This window comes from Anabrus simplex, chromosome 1 (assembly GCF_040414725.1).
Source record: "Anabrus simplex isolate iqAnaSimp1 chromosome 1, ASM4041472v1, whole genome shotgun sequence".
In the NCBI taxonomy this organism is placed as follows: Eukaryota; Metazoa; Arthropoda; class Insecta; order Orthoptera; family Tettigoniidae; genus Anabrus; species Anabrus simplex.
This window is the reverse complement of record NC_090265.1, coordinates 1,032,281,319-1,032,303,544: the sequence shown is the minus strand read 5'-3', so window position 1 is coordinate 1,032,303,544 and position 22,226 is coordinate 1,032,281,319. Positions and strand designations below refer to the sequence as shown.

The window sequence follows — 22,226 nt, the reverse complement described above, 5'->3', positions numbered from 1 at the left end:
AGATGGGTAACTTGCAATATGGTCTAAAGTACCTTTCTTGTGCAAGAAAATTTTGGACTATACCAATGTGTGCTAGAGAAGTAGGCAGTAACATTGCTCCATTTCTCTTATTTATATACAGAAAGCCTGAATTTTTGAATCTCCCGGTAATTGCTTACCTAAGGTCATCATCTCCACTTTCTACACAGAAAATTATATTTTTGAATCTTCTTTTGATTGGCACATAAATTTATTTTCAGGTACTAGTTACATGGCAGAAGAGATAATCAAGCATTCAAACGATCTTTCCATCTGTTGTACACGAAGTCCATATTTACTAAATGCCTCATTGTAGGGCGACCATGCGGGCAATTCTGCAAAAGACAAGATCACAATCAAAATTAGCAAACAAACAAGGAGAAACTTATGAAAAATAGGATATCAGTGAAAAATTCAAAATGATAACTGATAAAGTAAAATCAATAAGAAAAAGGAAGAAAAGTATCTTACCTAAGTAAGGATGTAATGAACAGACACATAACAGAATAGGAAATGTAAAGAAACAAACAAGCGATGAGCCAGGTTATACATAGAAAGATAGAAACATGAACAGGAACACACAGGATAGACACAAAGACAGGTTAGCATCTGAAGAGGGAGTGATAGAAAAAGAGACAAAAAAACAACAACATGGAAACACAAAGACAAGGGCAATCTCCACATCTTCATATACTGCCTGATTCAAAAAATAAGCTCTCTCTTCACCAATCCCAATTCTTCAATAACCACTTCCTCCCAGCCCCATAATGAGTTCATTTCTGCTTCCCAGCTTCATTGGAGGGTGGGCTTCAATACTCACTGAGGGGTCATTTTGACAGATTTTCAGTCTTGAAATGGAAAGTGTGTTTTCATGCTTGCCACTGGCTCCTTTTCTATTGCTTTCTCTTCTAACACTGACCTAACTTTGTGTTTATCGTATTATGTGTTCCTTTCTTTCTATATAACTTGACTGAATAGGATGATAAAAATTTCATAATGTTCCGTATTGAAATGTATCACAATGAAATTGAAATAATAAATAAGGTAGTTCAACCTATTCAATACAAATAAATATGAAATGTAATATTACATTCCTATTTAATTAAAGGCGGAAGCGGTACTGGTTTCGACCCTAATCTGGGTCATCATCAGCTGAATAAAATGCAAAAAACAAAGCATAGGTAAATAAGAAATTAAAGAGTGTGTCTTTCACAACAACAGTTGAAGAGGCAAAATATGTTAATGGGGATTGGCACTGTGCAATTTTAAATCGTAAAATCTAGAAGTAGGAAGTCAGTCACTTATAAGAAGTAGCACAACACACGCGAATTTCAGCACTGTCTCATAATGTTTACAAGAAGAGGTGAAAAGTTAAATAAGCCAAGCGAATGAGGCGCAAAGTCACAATATAATTTAATGAATAAGAAGTCCCAAAATTGTTTAGAAGTCGAAGACGAGTCGCTTGATTGAAGCAAATGGCTAGCTCCTGAAGATCAGCGCAACACACTCAATGTCCGGCACTGTGCTTTCAAATATACCTCGACTTCTTAGAAAACACAAAAATTAATAATAATAATAATTTCTCTAATATCCTCTTTTGGGCCAGATATGTTGACGACACATTAGTAATATTAAATGAAGAATCAACCAACGCAGCCTCTACACTTCTTCTTCTCAACAACATTGACTCTAACATTAAATTCACCCTTGAATCAGAACACAACAAAACTCTTAATTTTCTAGACTTAACTATAACTAGACATCCTTCTTCTTTAACTTACAAAATTTTCAGAAAACCAACCCAAACAGCAACCACAATACGGCAAGATTCTTCACACCCTCAAGCACATAAACGTGCTACTTATAACAGCCTAATTTTTCGTGCCTTCAACACCCCTATGTCTAAAAAAGATTTAAGTAACAAATTGAACACCATCCGTAATATTGCTAAATTTAATGGCTTTAACAACTCTTTCATAAACCGTATCATCAACAAATTCAAACACCATCCTAAAACTATGTTATCAAAAGACAAAGCCAAACCCACTGCATTTTCCACTTTTACTTTCACTCAAGATGCTTATAAAATAACTAATGTTCTTAAAAAACACAACATGAAAATTTATTTTAAAACCAATAACAGAAATCTTGATATATTACACAACTCTAAATCAGTAAACAAATCTAATGCTTTTTCTAATTCCGGAGTGTACAGATTCAAATGTAACAACTGCAGCTCCTCGTACATCGGACAGACTGGCCACAGCTTTAACATCAGATACTTCGAACATATCAACGCCATTAAATACAACAGATTCTCTGCTATAGGACAACACATACAAGACTCCAAGCATAATTTCACCAATATTGAAAAAGACATAAAAATACTTAAAATCATTAACAAAGGCCCACTCCTAAACACTACTGAAAATTGTTTTATTCACCTTGACCAATACTTCAACCCTAATTTCAATTTAAATTTCAATTTAAATGATATTTCTGAAAAACCCAATATCCTATTTGACTTCCTAATTCTTCTTAAAAATTCTAAGTTTCAAAACCCAGATTCAATTTTCCATGCCTTACAAAGTTCCTACCCACGTTTTCTACCTCCAATAACCCACCCTCCTAACCCACCCTAAAATACTCCTCCTTTAATTCCCTATCTTATCCTTTCCCATCTTCTTTCAACTTCCAACCCTTTTATCTTCTCTTATCTACTAATCCTCTTCCTTTATTAACTTATTCTATCTTTTCTTTTCAACTCTCAAAAACTACTTTTTTCGAATTGAACTGTATATACTATAGTTCCACCTGCATTTTGGGTCTTTACATTCAAATTTAAACTCACACCTTGCGCTGCCTTGGACTACCTCAACTACGACCTTCTTATCTTCAAGAAGTAGCGCACTGTGCATATACGCTTTTCATTTGTTTCCGGTATTGCACTTTTTACCATTTTTCTCTTTACAATTGGTTTTTACATCAACTGTTCTAAAGAATCTACAAGATCCTGTTTACGTACTTAAATTATATTAAATTGTATTATTTATATATATACACACATTTTCACAACCGAAGCAATTACAGACTGGTTCATCAAGCTATTCACCGAGTTCCGTCGGCATTTGAAAGCACAGTGCACAGTGCACAGTAGCACAACACACACGAATTTCAGCACTGTCTCATAATGTTCGACCCATCACGAGAGAGAGAGAGAGAGAGAGAGAGAGAGAGAGAGAGAGAGAGAGTGTGTGTTTTTTTTTTTTTTAAGGTCCTACACAGTACTGTATGGCTTCAGGCCTACTAGGCCTAATAGACCTAATCTTCAGTGTCCGTATGTTAATGGAGAAATATTGGGGAAAATGCAAAGATCTCTTCATGGTTTTCCTTTATATTGAGAAGCCATATGACAGCATTGCAAGAGAGGAGATATGGAAATGCCTGGAAAAAAGGAATGTGTCGGAGGGACTGGTGAGGAAAGTTCAGGTGCTGTATGAGCACTGTACCAGCTGTGTGCAACTGGGTGATGGACATTCATCCAGGTTCCAGACCAAAAGTGAAGTCCAGCAAGGCAGTGTACTATACCCAGTACTGCTTCTCACCATCACAGATGACATAATGAAGAACATCAAGAAAATCTCTGGTGAACTAAATACAATGGCTTTCGCTGATGTTGATATGATCTGGGGAGAAATTGAGGAACAAGTACAGTTGAGACACAATGTATGGAAGATTAAGTTCCAGGAATTCAATCTCAAGATAAGCAAACCCAAAACAGTAGTGATGCCAATAAACAGAAAGGGGCAACCAGTGAACATCATGCTAGGAAATCATCCACTAGAAAGTGTGGAAAACTTTACATACCTCAGCAGTGTAATATCTCGAGATATATTAGCCACAAAAGAGGTGGCAAAGAGAGTGCAGAAGAGCTCTAATTTCTACCAGAAAGTCCTCTGAGATCCCAGAGTATCAATAAAATCAAAGCTGGAGATGTTCAATCAGTACTTCATATCAATCTTAACATATGGTATCAAGACCTGCACTCTCATTAAGGACTCGTCAAGGTTGCAGGCATCTGAGATGAAATTCCTGAGATCCACAATTCAGTAAACAAAACTGGACAAGTTAAGGAATGACATGGTTAGAAAGGAAGCTGGAATTGAGACATCATTGTTAGATCAGGTTAACATGTCCAGATTGAGGTGGTTTGGGCATGTCATGAGGATGGAGCCAACAAGGACAGTTTATTAACGTAAAGAAACAAATGAATACTGGATTAAAGCCACTACAGTAGAACCTCGATAATTCAAAATCGGTTAATTCAAACTGCGTAATTCTCGGTTTTGCATGTTATTTAAATTGTTTAATTCGAAATACAGATAATTCGTAATTTGAAGAACAACGCTGGTCCTAGTATTGAAATTCAGACTTTTAATTCAAAATTGTCCTTCAGTTTGTTAAAAATAATACTTTATGGCGTAATTTGAATTTAAAATTCTTCGCGTCACGATAGAACGCATCTTCTGGAATGTTTATCTTTCCGCACTTTCACTTTGAGTTTGATGTGTCTACAGCGTGCTTCAGGGTTGCCAAGTTCTAGTGAAATCATAGTTCTTTTGTATTCTTCTAGTTACTCAGTTTACTTAAAGTTTTAGTGTGCAGTTATACACTTCGAAGTTGTTATATTTTATTAATAATGTATTTTAGTTTATTGTTACAATATTTTAGTTTAGGGCACGTGTGTTCCTTTTTTGTGTTACGAGATGGCTAAGCGTCAGTATTCTTCAAAGACACTCAGTGAGAAAGTGAAAATTATAAAGGAGGTAGACAAAGCACAAAAAACAAAAACTGAAATAGCTGAAGACTTTGGAATTCCTGTGTCCACGCTTTCAACATTTTAAAAAAATCGTGAGAGCATAGAAGCTCAGAAAATGCAGGGTGTAAATACAGCAAAGCGAATGCGCATTCAAGGAGCTAAATATTCGAATTTGGAAGTACAATTGATCGAGTGGTTTCGGCATGTTCGATAATAATGTTAATAATAATAATGTTATTTGTTTTACGTCCCACTAACTACTTTTTAAGGTCTTCGGAAACGCCGAGGTGCCGGAATTTAGTCCCGCAGGAGTTCTTTTTCGTGCCAGTAAATCTACCGACACGGGGCTGTCGTATTTGAGCACCTTCAAATACCACCGGACTGAGCCAGGATCGAACCTGCCAAGGTGGGGTTAGAAGGCCAGCGCCTTAACCGTCTGAGCCACTCAGCCCGGCTCGGCATGTTCGGGCAAACAATATCCCTGTAGATGGCAACATTATTAAGGGGAAGGCGAATGAACTGGCGCTGAAGATGGGTCTTGAGTTTCAGTGTTCAAACGGGTGGATTCAGCGTTTTAAGGAACGGCACAATATCACATGGCAGGCAGTGTGCAGAGAAGCCGAATCAGTGAACACTAGTGATGCAGACAGTTGGCGAGAAAACGTGGCTCACATAATCAATTTGTATGCACCGAACAATATCTTCAATACCGATGAGACTGCATTGTTCTTTAATGCTGAGCCCAAACGGACTTATGGTTTTAAGGGAGAGAAGTGCCATGGCAGGAAATCTTACAAGGATAGGGTCACAGTCCTTCTGTGTTGCAATGCAGACGGAAGCGAGATACTTCCTCCCCTTGTTATAAGCAAGTTCGAGAAGCAATGTTGTTTTAAGGGCATCAGGCACTTTCCGTGCAAATATAAGTCGTCTAAAAATTCCTGGACGACAGGAAAAAGGTTTGAGAAGTGGCTGGTATGCCTTAAGCGCAAAATGGCATGCCAGGACAAGAAAATACTTCTGTTGTTGGATCAGTGCGCTGCACACAAACATAATCTAATTTGAAAACATGTGCGTCTTCTTTTTCTGCCGGCCAACACTACGAGCTACTTGCAGCCCCTAGACCAAGGCATAATTTCGTCTGTGAAACGTGCCTACAGAAAGCGACTGGTGCATTACTTTCTCCAGGAAGTTGCTAGAAATATTCCGGTGGGAGAAATACGCAAGTGGAACATGATTGATGAAATGCGGAGTGTGACAGTTGCCTGGGACGCTATTCCTTCATCGACAATCAAGAACTGCTTCGTCAAGTGTGGTTTTTGTTCGTTAAGTGAAGTAGAAGAAAGAGAAGAAGACGACAATGAAGATGAATGGGAGGAGTTACGGCAAAAGTCCGATGTCGGTATGACTTTCTCTGAATACATCGCCATAGACCATGCAGAGACTACTTCAGAAGAACGGGATCCCGCTATGATGATCAGCTGTGATCACATGATGCCAAAGGGAGATGCAGCTACAGCTGATGTTGAACACGACAAAGATACGGCACAGGTGGCAACTATTCTGTCAAATAATGATGTACTTGCCGCTCTAGCCGTGTTGGATTCAGTGATAAGTGCAAGTGATGCTGACGATGCTACAATTAAGCCTATGGCCCATATGGAGCAGTTCGTAGCTAGTGTTTATAAAAAAAAGATGAAGCAACCTCTCATACATTCTTTCTTTAAAAGGCAATAAGCCTAATGTGTGACAAAAAAAAATAAGTTATTTTATTTTTATTTTTATTTCTTCCGTAAAGAATGGCCAAGGAGCGCGAGTATACGAACTGTGGGTGTGGCGAGGCATTGAGGGGTATGAGGGAGTAGTTGGAGAGTTTGAGGAAGATAGAATTTAAAGTTAAAAATTTCATTGTTCCGTATTGAAGAATATCACAATTAAAATTGAAATAATTGATAAGGAGATTCCACCTATTCAATACCAAAGAATAAGAAATGTAGTGAATTACATTCTCATTTAATAATAATTAGAAATGGTACCGGTTTCGACCCTAGTCCAGGTCATCATCAGCCTATTAAGAAATGGAAAACAATGCATAGGATCAGTAGAAGAGGCAATATGAAAAGGAAATGAATGGGGGTAGACACTGTAAAAGTTAGAAGAAGTAAAATACAAGTCATTCAAAAGAAAAACAGTGCGCAATTCTCTTAGCGGCAGCAAGGCACACGTAGCGCTAGGCAAAGTCCCACAATGATTACGAATAGCGGAGAACTGTTCAAAGCCAGTTATTTAAACACTGTCAGGCATAGTCACATTACAATCACAATGTGTTCGATTGTGATGTGACTATGCCTGACAGTGTTTAAATAACTGGCTTTGAACAGTTCTCCGCTATTCGTAATCATTGCGGGACTTTGCCTAGCGCTACGTGTGCCTTGCTGCCGCTAAGAGAATTGCGCACTGTTTTTCTTTTGAATGACTTGTATTTTACTTCTAAGTTTTACAATGTCTACCCCCGTTCATTTCCTTTTCATATTGCCTCTTCTACTGATCCTATGCATTGTTTTCCATTTCTTAATCGGCTGATGATGACCTGGACTAGGGTCGAAACCGGTACCATTTCTAATTATTATTAAATGAGAATGTAATTCACTACATTTCTTATTCTTTGGTATTGAATAGGTGGAATCTCCTTATCAATTATTTCAATTTTAATTGGAGATAGGATTCTCACAGAAGACAGGAAGGAAGATAGGACTCCCTCAAACAATGTACAGGTTACAGTAGGTGTATAAAAGGGAGGGGAAGGAAAGGGGGGAGTTGTAGAAGACAGGTGGTCTAATGTTCTAAGGGGAAGGAGATTGCAAGTTAAGGGCTCTATTCAGGATCAGAATTCAGGATAGGTGTCTGTGCGAAATCGGTACGAGTCACTCCAGGTAGAACAACAGAGGGAAGATGAGGGACAGGGAACTGTTGCTGAGATGTGTGGAAGTAGGAGGAAGGGAAAAGGTCAGAAAGGGAAATGTAGAGTAGAGGATAGGAAAAGACAAGTAGAACAGGGTCATGGGAAGGAGAAAAGGGAGGAGGAAGTAGCTTCTGCAGCTATCAGGAAAGATAAAGCTGACCAGGAGGGGAGGGGATCAAATGAGGTGGGTAGGGTTGAGGCTCTAGTCATGGGGGATTCCACTGTTAGACATGTGGGGAAAGTGTGTGGAGGAAAGGGAACCAGGGTAGAATGTTATGCAGAAATTAGGTTGAGGCAGATGTTGACGAAAGTAGAAGAGAGGGAGGAGGAGAAGGAGAAGGTGGTAGTGTTTCACGTTGGTACCAACAAAGTAAGGCAAGCTGATATAAGTACCAACATAGTTGGAGATGTGTGGGATCTTATAAATGCAGCACAGGTGAAGTTTAAGAAAGCGGAGATTGTTATTAGTGGAACTGTGTAGGAGTGATACTGACTGGAGGGGATTTGAATGAGACTAAGGAGTGGGTATGTGGGAAACTGGGAGTGAAATTTCTAGATCCTAATGGGTGGGTAGGAGATAGAGATCTGTGCTCAGATGGCCTTCACTTAAACCGCAGTGGTACGTATAAGTTAGGAAAATTGTTTGGAAGGGTAATAGGGAGGTACATTCAGGGAAACGGGGTGGCCTAGGGAGCGGTGATAAGGGAACAGGGAACTGGAAATCAAGTAGGGATGACATAAAATTGTTAGTGTTGAACTGTAGAAGTATTGTACAGAAAGGAATAGAATTGAGTAATTTAATAGATATATATTTACCAGATATTGTAATAGGAGTCGAATCATGGCTGAGAAATGATATAGAGGATGCAGAAATTTTCTCACGGAACTGGAGTGTAATAATAATTTCGTGTGGCTATTTCTAGCCGAGTGCAGCCCTTGTAAGGCAGACCCTCCGATGAGGGTGGGCGGCACCTGCCATGTGTAGGTAACTGCGTGTTATTGTGATGGAGGATAGTGTTATATGTGGTGTGTAAGTTGCATGGATGTTGGGGACATCACAAACACCCAGCCCCCGGGCCATTGGAATTAACCAATGAAGGTTAAAATCCCCGACCCGGCCGGGAATCGAACCCGGGACCCTCTGAACCGAAGGCCAGTACGCTGACCATTCAGCCAACGAGTTGGACAACTGGAGTGTGTATTGTAGAGATAGGATAGGAATGGGGAGAGGGGGAGTATTCATTCTGGTGAAAGAAGAATTTGTAAGCTACGAAAAAGTTACAGATGAGACACATGAAATTCTAGGTGTAAAGCTCATTTCTAAAGATAATAGGCAATTTGATATATTTGGAGTGTACAGACCGGGAAAGGGTAGCACTGACAAGGATTCAGATTTATTTGATAAGATAATCAGCTATGTAGGAAACGACATGGAAAGAAATGTGATTGTAGCGGGAAATCTGAATTTACCAGATGTCAATTGGGAACGAAATGCGAATGACAGGAAGCATGACCAACAAATGGCAAGTAAGTTAATATGGGAGGACAGCTGATTCAGAAAGTGATGGAACCACCCAGAGGAAAAAATAACCTGGATGTGGTGCTGATAAAACCAGATGAGCTCTATAGAGAAACTGAAGTAATAGATGGTATTAGTGATCATGAAGCTGTTTTAGTTAAAAATAAATGTGATAGAAAGGAAGGTCTTAAAAGTAGGACTATTAGGCAGTACCATATGGCTGATAAAGCAGGCATGAGGCAGTTTCTAAAAAGTAACTATGATCGATGGAAAACGGTAAATAAAAATGTAAACAGACTCTGGCATGGGTTTAAAGAAATTGTTGAGGAATACGAAAACAGGTTTGTGCCTTTGAAGGAGGTAAGGAATGGTCAAGACCCACCTTATTATAATAGAGAAATAAAGAGACTAAGAAGGAGGTGCAGACTGGAAAGAAATAGAGTTAGAAATGGCTGTGGAAGTAAGGAGAAATTGAAGGAACTTACTAGAAAATTGAATCTAGCAAAGAAGGCAGCTAAGGATAACATGATGGCAAGTATAATTGGCAGTCATACAAATTTTAGTGAAAACTGCTAGGGGGCTTTACGTCGCACCGACACAGATAGGTCTTATGGCGACGATGGGATAGGAAAGGCCTAGGAGTTGGAAGGAAGCGGCCGTGGCCTTAATTAAGGTACAGCCCCAGCATTTGCCTGGTGTGAAAATGGGAAAGCACGGAAAACCATTTTCAGGGCTGCCGATAGTGGGATTCGAACCTACTATCTCCCGGATGCAAGCTCACAGCCGCGCGCCTCTACACAGTGAAAAATGGGAGGGTATCTATAGGTATTTTAAGGCAGAAACAGGTTCCAAGAAGGACAATCCAGGAATAATTAATGAACAAGGGGAGTGTGTATGTGAGGATCTTCAAAAGGCAGAAGTATTCGGTCAGCAGTATTTAAAGATTTTTGGTTACAAGGATAATGTCCAGATAGAGGAGGAGACTAAGGCTAAAGAAGTATTAAAATTTATCTATGATAACAATGACATTTACAATAAGACACAAAAGCTGAAAACTAGAAAAGCGGCTGGAATTTATAAGATTTATGGGGATATACTAAAGACAATGGGTTGGGATATAGTAACATATCTGAAGTACTTATCTGATTATTGTTTGGTTGAAGGAGCTATACCAGATGAATGGAGAGTTGCTATAGTAGCCCCTGTGTATAAAGGAAAGGGTGATAAACATAAAGCTGAAAATTACAGGCCAGTAAGTTTGACATGCATTGTATGTAAGCTTTGGGAAGGCCTTCTTTCTGATTATATTAGACATGTTTGTGAAATTAATAACTGGTTCGAAAGAAGGCAGTTCGGTTTTAGGAAAGGTTATTCCACTGAAGCTCAACTTGTAGGAGATATAGCAGATATCTTGGATTCAGGAGGTCAAATGTTCTGTATCGCGATTGACCTGTATATGCATTTTATTTATTTATTTATTTTTTTGCTAGGGGCTTTACATTGCACCGACACAGATAGGTCTTATGGCGACGATGGGATAGGAAAGGCCTAGGAGTTGGAAGGAAGCGGCCGTGTTAATTAAGGTACAGCCCCAGCATTTGCCTGGTGTGAAAATGAGAAACCACGGAAAACCATTTTCAGGGCTGCCGATAGTGGGATTCAAACCTATCTCCCGGATGCAAGCTCACAGCCGCGCGCCTCTACGCGCACGGCCAACTCGCCCAGTGTATAAGCATTTCATAGGGTGGATCATGGGAGACTAATGGCAAAAAATGAGTGCAATTGGACTAGACAAAAGAGTGACTGAATGGGTTGCTATATTTCTACAAAATAGATCTCAGAGAATTAGAGTAGGTGAAGCTTTATCTGACCCTGTAATAATTAAGAGGGGAATTCCTCAAGGCAGTATTATCGGACCTTTATGTTTTCTTATGTATATAAATGATATGAGTAAAGGAGTGGAATCAGAGGTAAGGCTTTTTGCGGATGATGTTATTCTCTATAGAGTAATAAATAAGTTACAAGATTGTGAGCAACTGCAACGTGACCTCGATAATGTTGTGAGATGGACAGCAGGCAATGGTATGTTGATAAACGGGGTTAAAAGTCAGGTTGTGAGTTTCACAAATAGGAAAAGTCCTCTCAGTTTTAATTACTGCGTTGATGGAGTGAAAGTTCCTTTGGGGGATCATTGTAAGTGTCTAGGTGTTAATATAAGGAAAGATCTTAATTGGGGTAATCACATAAATGGGATTGTAAATAAAGGGTACAGATCTCTGCATATGGTTATGAGGGTGTTTAGGGGTTGTAGTAAGGATGTAAAGGAGAGGGCATATAAGTCTCTGGTAAGACCCCAACTAGAGTATGGTTCCAGTGTATGGGACCCTCAACAGGATTACCTGATTCAAGAACTGGAAAAAAATCCAAAGAAAAGCAGCTCGATTTGTTCTGGGTGATTTCTGACAAAAGAGTAGTGTTACAAAAATGTTGCAGTTTGGGCTGGGAAGAATTGAGAGAAAGAAGAAGAGCTGATCGACTAAGTGGTATGTTGCAAGTGATAAAAATCATTGTTATCCTTATTGAAGATACTGAATGTAGGATGCTAAATGGTTTATTCTGTCACCTATTCAATACATGCTGTCAGCGGAGAGATGGCGTGGAATGACATTAGTAAACGAATAAGTTTGAGTGGCGTTTATAAAAGTAGGAAAGATCACAATATGAAGATAAAGTTGGAATTCAAGAGGACAAACTGGGGCAAATATTCATTTATAGGAAGGGGAGTTAGGGATTGGAATAACTTACCCAGGGAGATGTTCAATAAATTTTCAATTTCTTTGAAATCATTTAGGAAAAGGATAGGAAAACAACAGATAGGGAATCTGCCACCTGGGCGACTGTCCTAAATACAGTTCAGTATTGATTGATTGATTGAAAAAAAAGCCCTACTGAACCATTAAACATTTGTCAGCTATTCAGGTATTGTACAAAGTTATCTATTATTCTTGATATTTGTTTTAAATATATGTCTGGGTTTTTAAAGTTTGTTTTGTTGGTATCATGTGTTTCCAATATATATCTGGGTTTTTAAAGTTTGCTTTGTTGGTGTAATGTGTTTCCAATTTGGACAGCCTTGTTGGCTCCCTTGTGCAAGTGCTTTATACTGCACTTAAATCAAGTTAGTTATAACCTATTTGCTTAAATTGCGTCGTGTATATACAGTAGATTACCGTACTCCTCGTCTCTGAATCATGTTTTAATTTTCCCGGGTGTGAGGTTATGTTTGACAGTGTATGGCATTATCCAAGAGAATTATTTCAATAAGTGCACCTTGTTGGATACATTTGGGAAATTTATCCTCACGGCATTTGAAAGGTTTAACTATGAATCAAGGTGATTGCATGCTATAAATATTTTGTGTTGCAGCAGGGGTTGGAATTTCTGAACTTCGAGTTAGCGGCGGTTGATTCGAAATCACGTAATTCGAAGTCCGATTTTTGCGTCCCAAAGACTGCGAATTAACTTGGTTTTACTGTATATATTATGACCGTCCAATGGCAAGTGAGTCAGCTGTTGAGCCATTGAAGGTCATGCTAAAGGAATGGTTAACAGGAATTACTCGGAAATACATCCAGCTGGGTCAAATATCTAGAATAACTCGCCCATTCAGACAGGAAATTGGATGGATATAAGATGAGGAATGAAATTCCTAAGCTCAAAACCCCGTGGTCACCGCACGCTTACAGTCACGAAATATTATCTTATATGTGAGCAGAGATTAGCAAAATAATTTTACATTCTCAACAGTATTAAGAAGTAAGTCGACTATATGATATTCAGGTCCAGCGGTGTCATGAAGGAGGCCATGAATTGATGCCATATGTTACAGGATCAAGGCGGCGCTGAAGAGGTTAGGTCGATTACATACGTCATAAGGACAATGGTGAAGTGTTCCTTTGTACATCTTTCCAGTCAGATGGGATCACGTTATCTTGGAATTCGCATTCGAACTGTCATAAACAGATGGAAGAGAGGTTACAAGTCAGTGAGTTGAGCCTAACGTATGGAATGCAGACCGATATTATTAGCATAACAATGGTAATGAACTTTTGTTTTATGAATAATGGGATGGCCTATAAAAACGGAGATTGAAGGTTGAAAGGACAGTAATTAGCACGTCTTTAAAGGGAACGTCTACGTTCGCAGAACCTAAGAGAAATATTAGAGAACGTGATATATAAAATAACTGTGTCGAATAGCGATCTGAGGTTTTAATACTGAACAAGGAAAGTTTCGGAAATAACTGTGAGATATTGTAAAACGCCTGTGTCACTGTGTTAATTTTGTTTTTCTAAGTTTCAGGTCCGTGGACTCAAAAATGTATGAAGATTTTTCCAATGATGTAATGATGGAAATGAATATGAGTGCTTAAACATTCCGATATCCTAACAGGCCCGGGAGATAATGCCGAAGTGAGGGCCAAAACTATGACCAATGGAGCAAAGGACTCAGAGCGGTATCACATAATCTTCACTGATAAGTACCAAGATTTCATTTTCTTTACCCTATTTTCTTGTAGTTGCATAGCTGTAGAGTAGAATGTATTTTTTCTTTCATAATGAAGTGACGTAAATTTAAACAACTTGAGTGACCTAATGTGACTATCATTTAGTGCCCGGTTACTTGTGATTACGGTTATGTCCGAGGTTGTAATATTAAGATCATCTATTATACGCAAGATTTAGCTTGTAAATACGTGTCTTACCGCGAGTTACTCGGAATTTTCTTCACGTTTACGGTGAATGGAGGAATGCGGTGTCTTCATTAGTGAACCATACTTGTGTTGCACGAATACTTCGTGAGGTGACTTTATTTTAATAGTTATTTGTAGAAGGTCTTCGGCATGATAATACAATACGTGTTTATTGCGTAATGGCGAATGTTTCGTGAAATCAGTGTTGCGTTGACTGCGATACTTTGGTGATGATAAAAGAGATTCTTCGGGAATGCTTGTGAATTCTCTTGGGTAAGTAAGGTGTGAATATGTATGATGTGCTTGAATATGGTGAATAATAAGGACAGGGTCGTCCATAAAGTGTTTTATGATGAATTAATATTGTTATGGTAAGTGTCTCGTTGAAAAATAGATAATGGGAGTGTGATAAATAATTATTTGAGATTTAGAGATGGATTTAAGCGCTCGTCATACAATTAAGAACCCAGAATAGGCAAGCAATTGTGTCGTTATTTTTGGTGGTGTAAGATGTCCGAAGGTCGAGCGTAGGGATTGTTATATGATCATCGAAACACTGTTTCGCGACGGGATACGATGCAGATACCATTTAATTTGAGGAAATGGTCACTAATTAGACGTCTTCAACATTAATAAGCATAATATGTGTGAAGTAGAAGGTCGTATTTATTGAATTATTGTCACCTGGTAGTAGACTGTATTCTTGCGTAGTTGCTTATAGTATGTTTCCCGTAGATAGTGTGCCTTCAAGATCTTCTTTCAGGAGGGCAGTGCCGGTGGAAGGAGTTACTGTTAATCATTCTTTGGATCATTAATGATTTTGTAGCGGCTAGATATTGTGTTCTATTTAGGTGGCTGATACGGATTCCTGGGACATGCTGTTGTTGATTGAGTTATGTCGATATGAGATCCAATTATTATGTGGTTTTCCTACACTGTGTGCACTTTATGGATATTTATATTGAAACTGGTCACCATTAGAGGACTCAAGTTGGTTAGCAATTAGGTAATTTCTGAGATAATGGATAAAATGTAGGGTACTTTGAAATGAAATCTTGGATAAGTGAAGATAAAAGCAAGTGTAGTTTATAAAAAAAATTTTGAATGAAATTTTATTCGATCCTATTATTTATTGCGGGCGGACAATTAATGATAAATAATGATGATTTGCCTTCAGCAAGTTCCATATTCGTTTCCATCAAGTTAGTATTTTCAATCAAGGTTTAAATAATGATGTTTTTTAGGTATTTAGCCAACAGAGATTTTCGTTCGTCTATCTAGCTATTATCCAATCATCATACAATGTATTATTATTGTATTAAGTTAGGTTTTGATTTCATTAAATTGGAAAAAGATCCTTCCAAGAAACTAACATTCGTTTTCCTTATTTAAATGAGATATATTTAGCCTTACGAAGTTTATTGAATACTATTACTATCATAATCATGAACGTTTTGCGTCAAATGCTAGTCCAACTGCATAAACAGTAGTTGGATGTCCATGCCCTGGGTGGAGAATTATGCGTCACGACTGACTTTAGCTGAGGCTTATCACAAGAACCTACGAACCTTCTATATCCCCGGGCAATGGACGGGTGTAATATATATATATATATATATATATTTATTTATTTATTTATTTATTTAATGAAGCCAAGCTTCCAGCCAAATTGCATTGACCTTCATCAGAACATGTTCAAGTACCTATCCTCTCCACAGAAGTTACTTATGTTAACTTGGAGAGGCATGTGGCATGAAAACAGTTGGTGGGAGTACCGAGAACCCACTGGATGGACATTGTAAAGATGGACACTGCAGACTGGGGAAGGACACTGGAGGACATCATTAACAACAGAACGTATCTCAAGAAGACACAATGGAAGAGGCTTGCCAACAGTACCTACGAAACTGGAACTGTAAAACGATGATGATGATGATGATGATGTAAGGTTTTACCCTCATAGATGTGCACGTCGTCTATGGGTGTCAACTCAAAAGACCTGCATCAGGCCTTTCTGGAGGTCTTATGACTTTATTATTATTAGATTATAAATATAATAATAATAATAATAATAATAATAATAATAATAATAATAATGCTAGTTCATTTACATATCGGCTAGGCAGTGCAGTTCAACCAGACTGCAATAGCAGGAGATCTGACCTGACTAGGTAAAAACGGGTACACATCAGTTTATATAAACACATGAGAAATGGGATTACAACAATCAGAGACATAAAACTTTGCTCCTTGCATTATTATCTACGAGGTAGCCTCTCTCTTTCAATAGTGTCTCAGAATATGGACAGCTTTTATATGTATATGGTACTAGTTACAAGAGATATACCGTAGGATGCATACTGAAGTGGTGCTAATGTGAAAATCTAACTTCTGTACATGATATTTAAAGGTATCTGTAAACGCTACCTCATTTTCTGTACTTTTTTTAATCAATCACTCCTTTCTTCTAATATATTTTTTAAAAATTTGTCGGTTGTGGTAATTGTTGTTTGAGGGAACCAATGAGATAAGCATTCCCTTCTATCCCAAATCATAGAGAAAGAAGAATGAACCTATCAGTAAAATAAAGAGAAAGACCAAGCAAGACAGGAATGAAAATGAAAGATTCCTTATGCTTTGCATATATAATACTGGTACCTTCGACATCAGAAGAGAACAAAAGCTGAACAAAGAAGGCCATATAGTAAAGAGGAAAGTGGGGAGCCTGGGACAAGTGGGTGCATTGTAAAGACACAGCCAGGGGCCTTGTGGTTATCATCACATGCTCCCAAGTTTAAAGTCCTTGGGGGTCAGCACTTTTAGTCACTTCTTAGAAGAGGAGGATACTGTGGATACAAATCTACTCCCTTCAAAAATAAAAGAAAGTAACAAAGAAATTAAATTAAAATAAATAAAAGTAATTCATTTTCTTCAACGCACCCACGGTTGGTCAATTTCTCCCATGTGATTAACAAGCCTTCGCATGTCTGAATAACTAAGTGCAGTCCCAATCATAACAGACTTGCGGCATGCACGGGATGCAAACATGGCTCTGACACGAGATGGACGACACATTGTATGAGGAGCATCCTGCAAAAAGGAAGAAAACAATACAATCTATTTACTGTAACTGTAAATAGCCTAAACTAGATTTCTAAATAAAAGTACCAATAGGAATACAGCAATCAACATGAATATTTGAGACAAGCTCTCTTCGAGTCTCTTTGGTGGAAAAAGTGTTCACCAGCAGAATGTTGATTAGCAGAGTGCGAAGGATGGTAGTATACAATTTCTAATCACTAGATTGTGTGCCAAAAGCCTGGGTTCAATTCCACACCTCTCTGCAGTGTTCATATGGAGTGAGGGCATATGATGGTGTTGTTATTCATACATTGAATGGGGATGTTAAGCTTTGAGCAGACCCCATGGTGTTACTCAGCAGGAGTAAGCTATGTGCCGACACTGGGTTTCACTCCCTCCCTACCTCATTATCATCATACTCAGATGCACAGATTTCCGATGGGCATCAACTAGACAGACCCGCACCAGGCCTCTTTGGAGGTCATATTATTAAATTATAAATTCCTGTACCATATACTTGATAAAAAAATATATATATATATTTTTTTTTTTTTTTGCGAGGTTTTGTGGAAAATCTTCAAAAGACACTTATGAAGGGTCCACACTCCACAAGTGTGTGGGATTCTTACCCACTAAACACTACACACCCTTTCGCTCCAGTTGATTGTGTGCGGCGTGTATTAAGGAGGCAGAAGCCGAAGATTGGCATTAGGAAGGCCCAGCGAGCAAGGTAATGGCAGAATTTTTTTAATATGTGATAGCTCCGGAAAATAGCTTGAGGGGAAGGTCTCAAATCCTCTTTAATTTTATGTAAATTTTTAAACTTGGTGGTTTAAAGGTAAAATTTTCGGCCAGTCTAAAGACTGTTTTATTCCCTACTGGAAAATATGTAATGTAAAGGAAGAAAGAGTGATTACCCTCTGTTCATTTCCATTCAACTTGGCATGGGGTGGCTAAAATTTTCTAAACCTCTTAATTCTTAACACACTTTTGAGATTTAATATTTCTCATTTAGTCAACCCTCTGTAGAATAGACTTAGCCTCTGACACTTCGGGCTATACGCCCACTTAGGGTTCTAGGAGTTTTTCAAAAAGGAGTGCAAGTGTCACCTCCTAGCTTTTTGTTCATGGCCAATTATGTTAAACCCTTTCTTTCTTTAAGGCCATTTAGAATAGGCACTCATTGCCCCTGTTTAAATTGTAATTGTTTATAGACCAGTGTGTAACGAACTGTTAAGCAGAAGTGACTGTAAAGTTCGTCAGGCATTACTTTGTAAAAAACGTATGCCCCTGGGAGGCTGGACTATATTAACTTTTGGAGCTCAGACTTCTAGGCTATGTAAATTAGTGGAGCAAACACGCTCTTATAAATAGTGTTCCTGTTAGGGGCTACGATGATCATCCCCTTGTATATTGTCGTATTGATGATTCTCTCTAGTTCTTGTACCTGATTTTGGACTTATAGTCCGCTGTTGTTGTCAGAGCTGACAAGCTCATTTCTATTTAATTGTTGTTTGTTCCAAATCTTCTATCTATCAAATTTTAAAATCATAAAATGAAGGAAAGAAATCAAATGTCAAAATTTAGTGCTTTAACTTATGCTCTGGTCATTTCCTTGCCTGCCCATTCACCCTGGCACCTTCTTACACCTCTGCGTTCCACGATATTCTCGTAACAATAATAATAATAATAATAATAATAATAATAATAATAATAATAATAATAATAATAATAATAACAACAATAACAACAACCAGCATAGGGCCTATTCACTGCCCAGAGACATGAGACTTTCATACTCATGTTGGGGGTGAGGAGATAAAACTGATCGCCATGATAAAATCCTTATAGTTATCCCAATCAGCAACAATTTTTGCAACAGTGTGCAAACACAGCTCACAATGATGTTTTTCATTTCAATATCAACAGTATGAAACTGCTCTAAATGAGCAATTTCTATCACCTAGTATAGGTACAATCCTTTGGGTTTCCATGACAGTAAATTAAGTGGATAATGTTTGTGACAGAGAAGTGAGAGGGAGATGACCAGTAGGAAGGCCAAAATGTGAAACGAGAAGATGTAGAGAAACAGAAACTCTACTCTAACGGAAAGAAATGATGAGCACTTGTACACCACACTGGAGCTGGAAAATGATGATGATGATGATGATGATGATGATGATGATGAATGTTTGTGTAGTCAATGGGAAATACTCCCAATAAACCTGACTGACCACTCAGTTATGTAGACTACAGTGAGAAGACATCATACCAGAGGGCGCATGCATGCGTGCCCTTTAGAATTCCTGTCATGCACACGGCCAGCAGTGGACCAGCAGTTGGCCTTGAAATACTGGCGAGTGCTTTGACCAATCAGAATGCTACATTAAAAATATACAGCAAGAAATTTTTATGCTTTTAAAGACATTCTGCAAATCTACAAGCCAAGAGCTTTTGTCAAAATGCTTCACAATGTCAGATGTTCACTCAAACTCGCTGTAACAAAAATCAGTCTAGTGTTTTAAATATATACATTTATTTTCAAAAAACAACAAAAATTAACTGATTTATCTGAAGTCCAAGATATTGGGGTACAAGTTATCAAGTGGTACAGTATGTTTGTCATATTAAGCAAGGCTGAAAGCACTTTCCTTATGAGGAGTAGGCTGGAACACACAATAACTGAAACTATAGACAAAGTGTCACTGAAACTGATGTCGTTAAGACAAAGCTCCTCATTATATATATATATATATATATAAAAATAAAATATGATTGTTCTCACTTGCAGCATAAACAGCAGCTCATCAATATCTTCTTTGCCAAAAGTCCAATTTTTGCTCATAGGTATCGCTGTCAGTTGCACTCTCTGAGTGGGTTCAGCTGAGAAAAACAAAAGCACACTAATAATTTAGATGATATAAATAATATTCTTCACTCTATACATACATAATTGTTTCATACTACATTCTTTCCATGATAACAATATACTGAATGGAATAAGCCAAAATTAAAGAGAGTCACGGTTGGACTGAAAGATAATGTTAAAACTATAGTGACATTTCATACAATATGTAGTTAGTTTTAATTAATTTTTCACAGCTAGAATACTATGCATGATAATACTGTACTTTAAGTTTATGTAGTGTACAACAAAACTGCCTGAAATTCTTGATAATTAAAGACCCTTGTTTAATACCTTAGAAGAAACCATAACTATGCACAAATGTAGACATTCCCATTTCTAATCTATACTATCAACCAATGCCTTTGCTAGTGAGATGTTTACAGTGCACTATGTCTTCTGGTATGGGCTATATCAAATTTGTTACTTTCATTGACCTGTCTCAGTCCCATCCTTTGCTTTGACAATATGAAAGTGACTGAGGTATGAGTGATGCTAGTAATACCATTGCTTATGCAGCCAGTCCCTGTTATGAATGGTGCGAAAATATCGCTCATAGGGTCGGTTGGTGCATGCATTTCAATGGGTTTGGCAGACTGATAGGTAATATGGCTTGGTAAGGAAAGCAACGGGAAACTACCTCACTCCTCATTTCCCTAGTACGCCCCTTCAGTGACGCCTAGGCTATTTATGACAGCTGTTGGCGGAGCTGCAGAGGATCAAACCAGCCTTTGGGCTGAATACCCAACATACATACACACTATCAACCAAGGATCCAACTCAAGGAAAATTTTTCAGTAGCTGCATGTTGTTATATGTACAGTGAGATCAAAGAGTCCTTCAGTTTATGCATCATTACCTGTACTAACACTATTGATATCAACAATGCAGTTGACACTGTGCAGAAAACAAGGTTAGCTCATGTTATTTACTGTATTTATAAGTGCAATTTTCCCACCTTTTTAAGCAATTTTTAACCTCAAAAAAGGAGGGAGGGAAAATGACACAAATTTAATTTTGAGTATAAAATAACAATGGAATTCCACCACTTCTGCAGTATGATCCTTCAGCAATAGCACATAGGTGTCCTCCAATGAAGACAAAGATTGTTCCTCTTTATGACTCTACATCGCCACACTCTGCTTGCTTTAAACTGTAAGATTCCTGTGTTACTTTTCAGTGTGCCTTTAACTGCAGCATTCCATGCAAAATGGAATAGCTGTCGCTTCTTAATCCAGTTACATATTTAAACAGTTCTTCTTCAATTTCTGCATACTGTACAGATTCTGCTTCCCAAAATGATAAGATTAGCTTCTTGACACAATGCAAATGTCCTTTATGGCAGTAGCATGTTATGACTCTATACTAAACTCACATGATGTCGTTAATTTCAACAAACACAATCACTGTTAATTTAAACTGCGTACTGTAACTGCTGTTTTCTTTACCCATTACTAACCACTGTTCACTTACGTACAGTAAGTAAAAATAAACATTAGCACAGAGACCGGTATATGTTATGGACTGGGACTCTATTTTATGGTGAATAAAAATCTTACATTTCTTACAAAAATGGGCGTGATTTCAGAGTTATTGTGTACTGTATAATAAACATGGGCATACATTTGGCATTATTTTGCATAAAAGCAAAAGCATCTCTCTTCAAAATATGAAAATATTTCAAACGGGGCTGTGTTGGGGTCATGGCTGCAAGTTTCAATGTAAAATATGTACTGCATTATAAGTATTGCTGAAATAAATTATCTAGTCAGTATGGGTTAGAAATTTTATTGATGATATTTTATTTCTTAATTCTAAACAAATTTACACATCTCAAGACCATGATGAGCTCCAAATCCTTTTCCACCACCGGGGTGGTACATGTGCTTGACTGGGGCTCCAGTAGCGTTGAACTTGCCTCACAACACTCAACTTCCTTTAAGATACTCCTTATAAGTCTCTTGAAGCTCGACCCTGGTGAATTTAGGCTTTTTGGAATTCTGACAAACTGCTCTATTCTCTCAATTACGTTTCCGATAATTTTGAAACCATTCATTGTACATACATACATACATACATACATACATACATACATTATAAACCGTTATGCCTTTCAGCGTTCAGTCTGCAAGCCTCTGTGAATTTACTAACTGTTGCCAGAATCCTCTATTT

At 38.0% G+C, this 22,226-nt stretch overlaps 1 protein-coding gene across 1 annotated transcript in view; it reads right to left on the bottom strand.

Moving 5' to 3' along the window:
- Positions 1-225: 225 nt before the first annotated feature.
- The window catches only part of Pms2 (mismatch repair endonuclease PMS2), a 133,505-nt gene continuing 111,504 nt past the window's right edge, over positions 226-22,226 (bottom strand). Inside the window, exons 12-14 of the mRNA XM_067149397.2 lie at positions 19,935-20,032; positions 17,009-17,158; positions 226-353 (exon numbers count right to left, since the gene is read on the bottom strand). Coding sequence (XP_067005498.2) covers positions 267-353; positions 17,009-17,158; positions 19,935-20,032 — 335 coding nt within the window. The 3' untranslated portion in view covers positions 226-266. The remainder of the gene's footprint in view (positions 354-17,008; positions 17,159-19,934; positions 20,033-22,226) is intronic.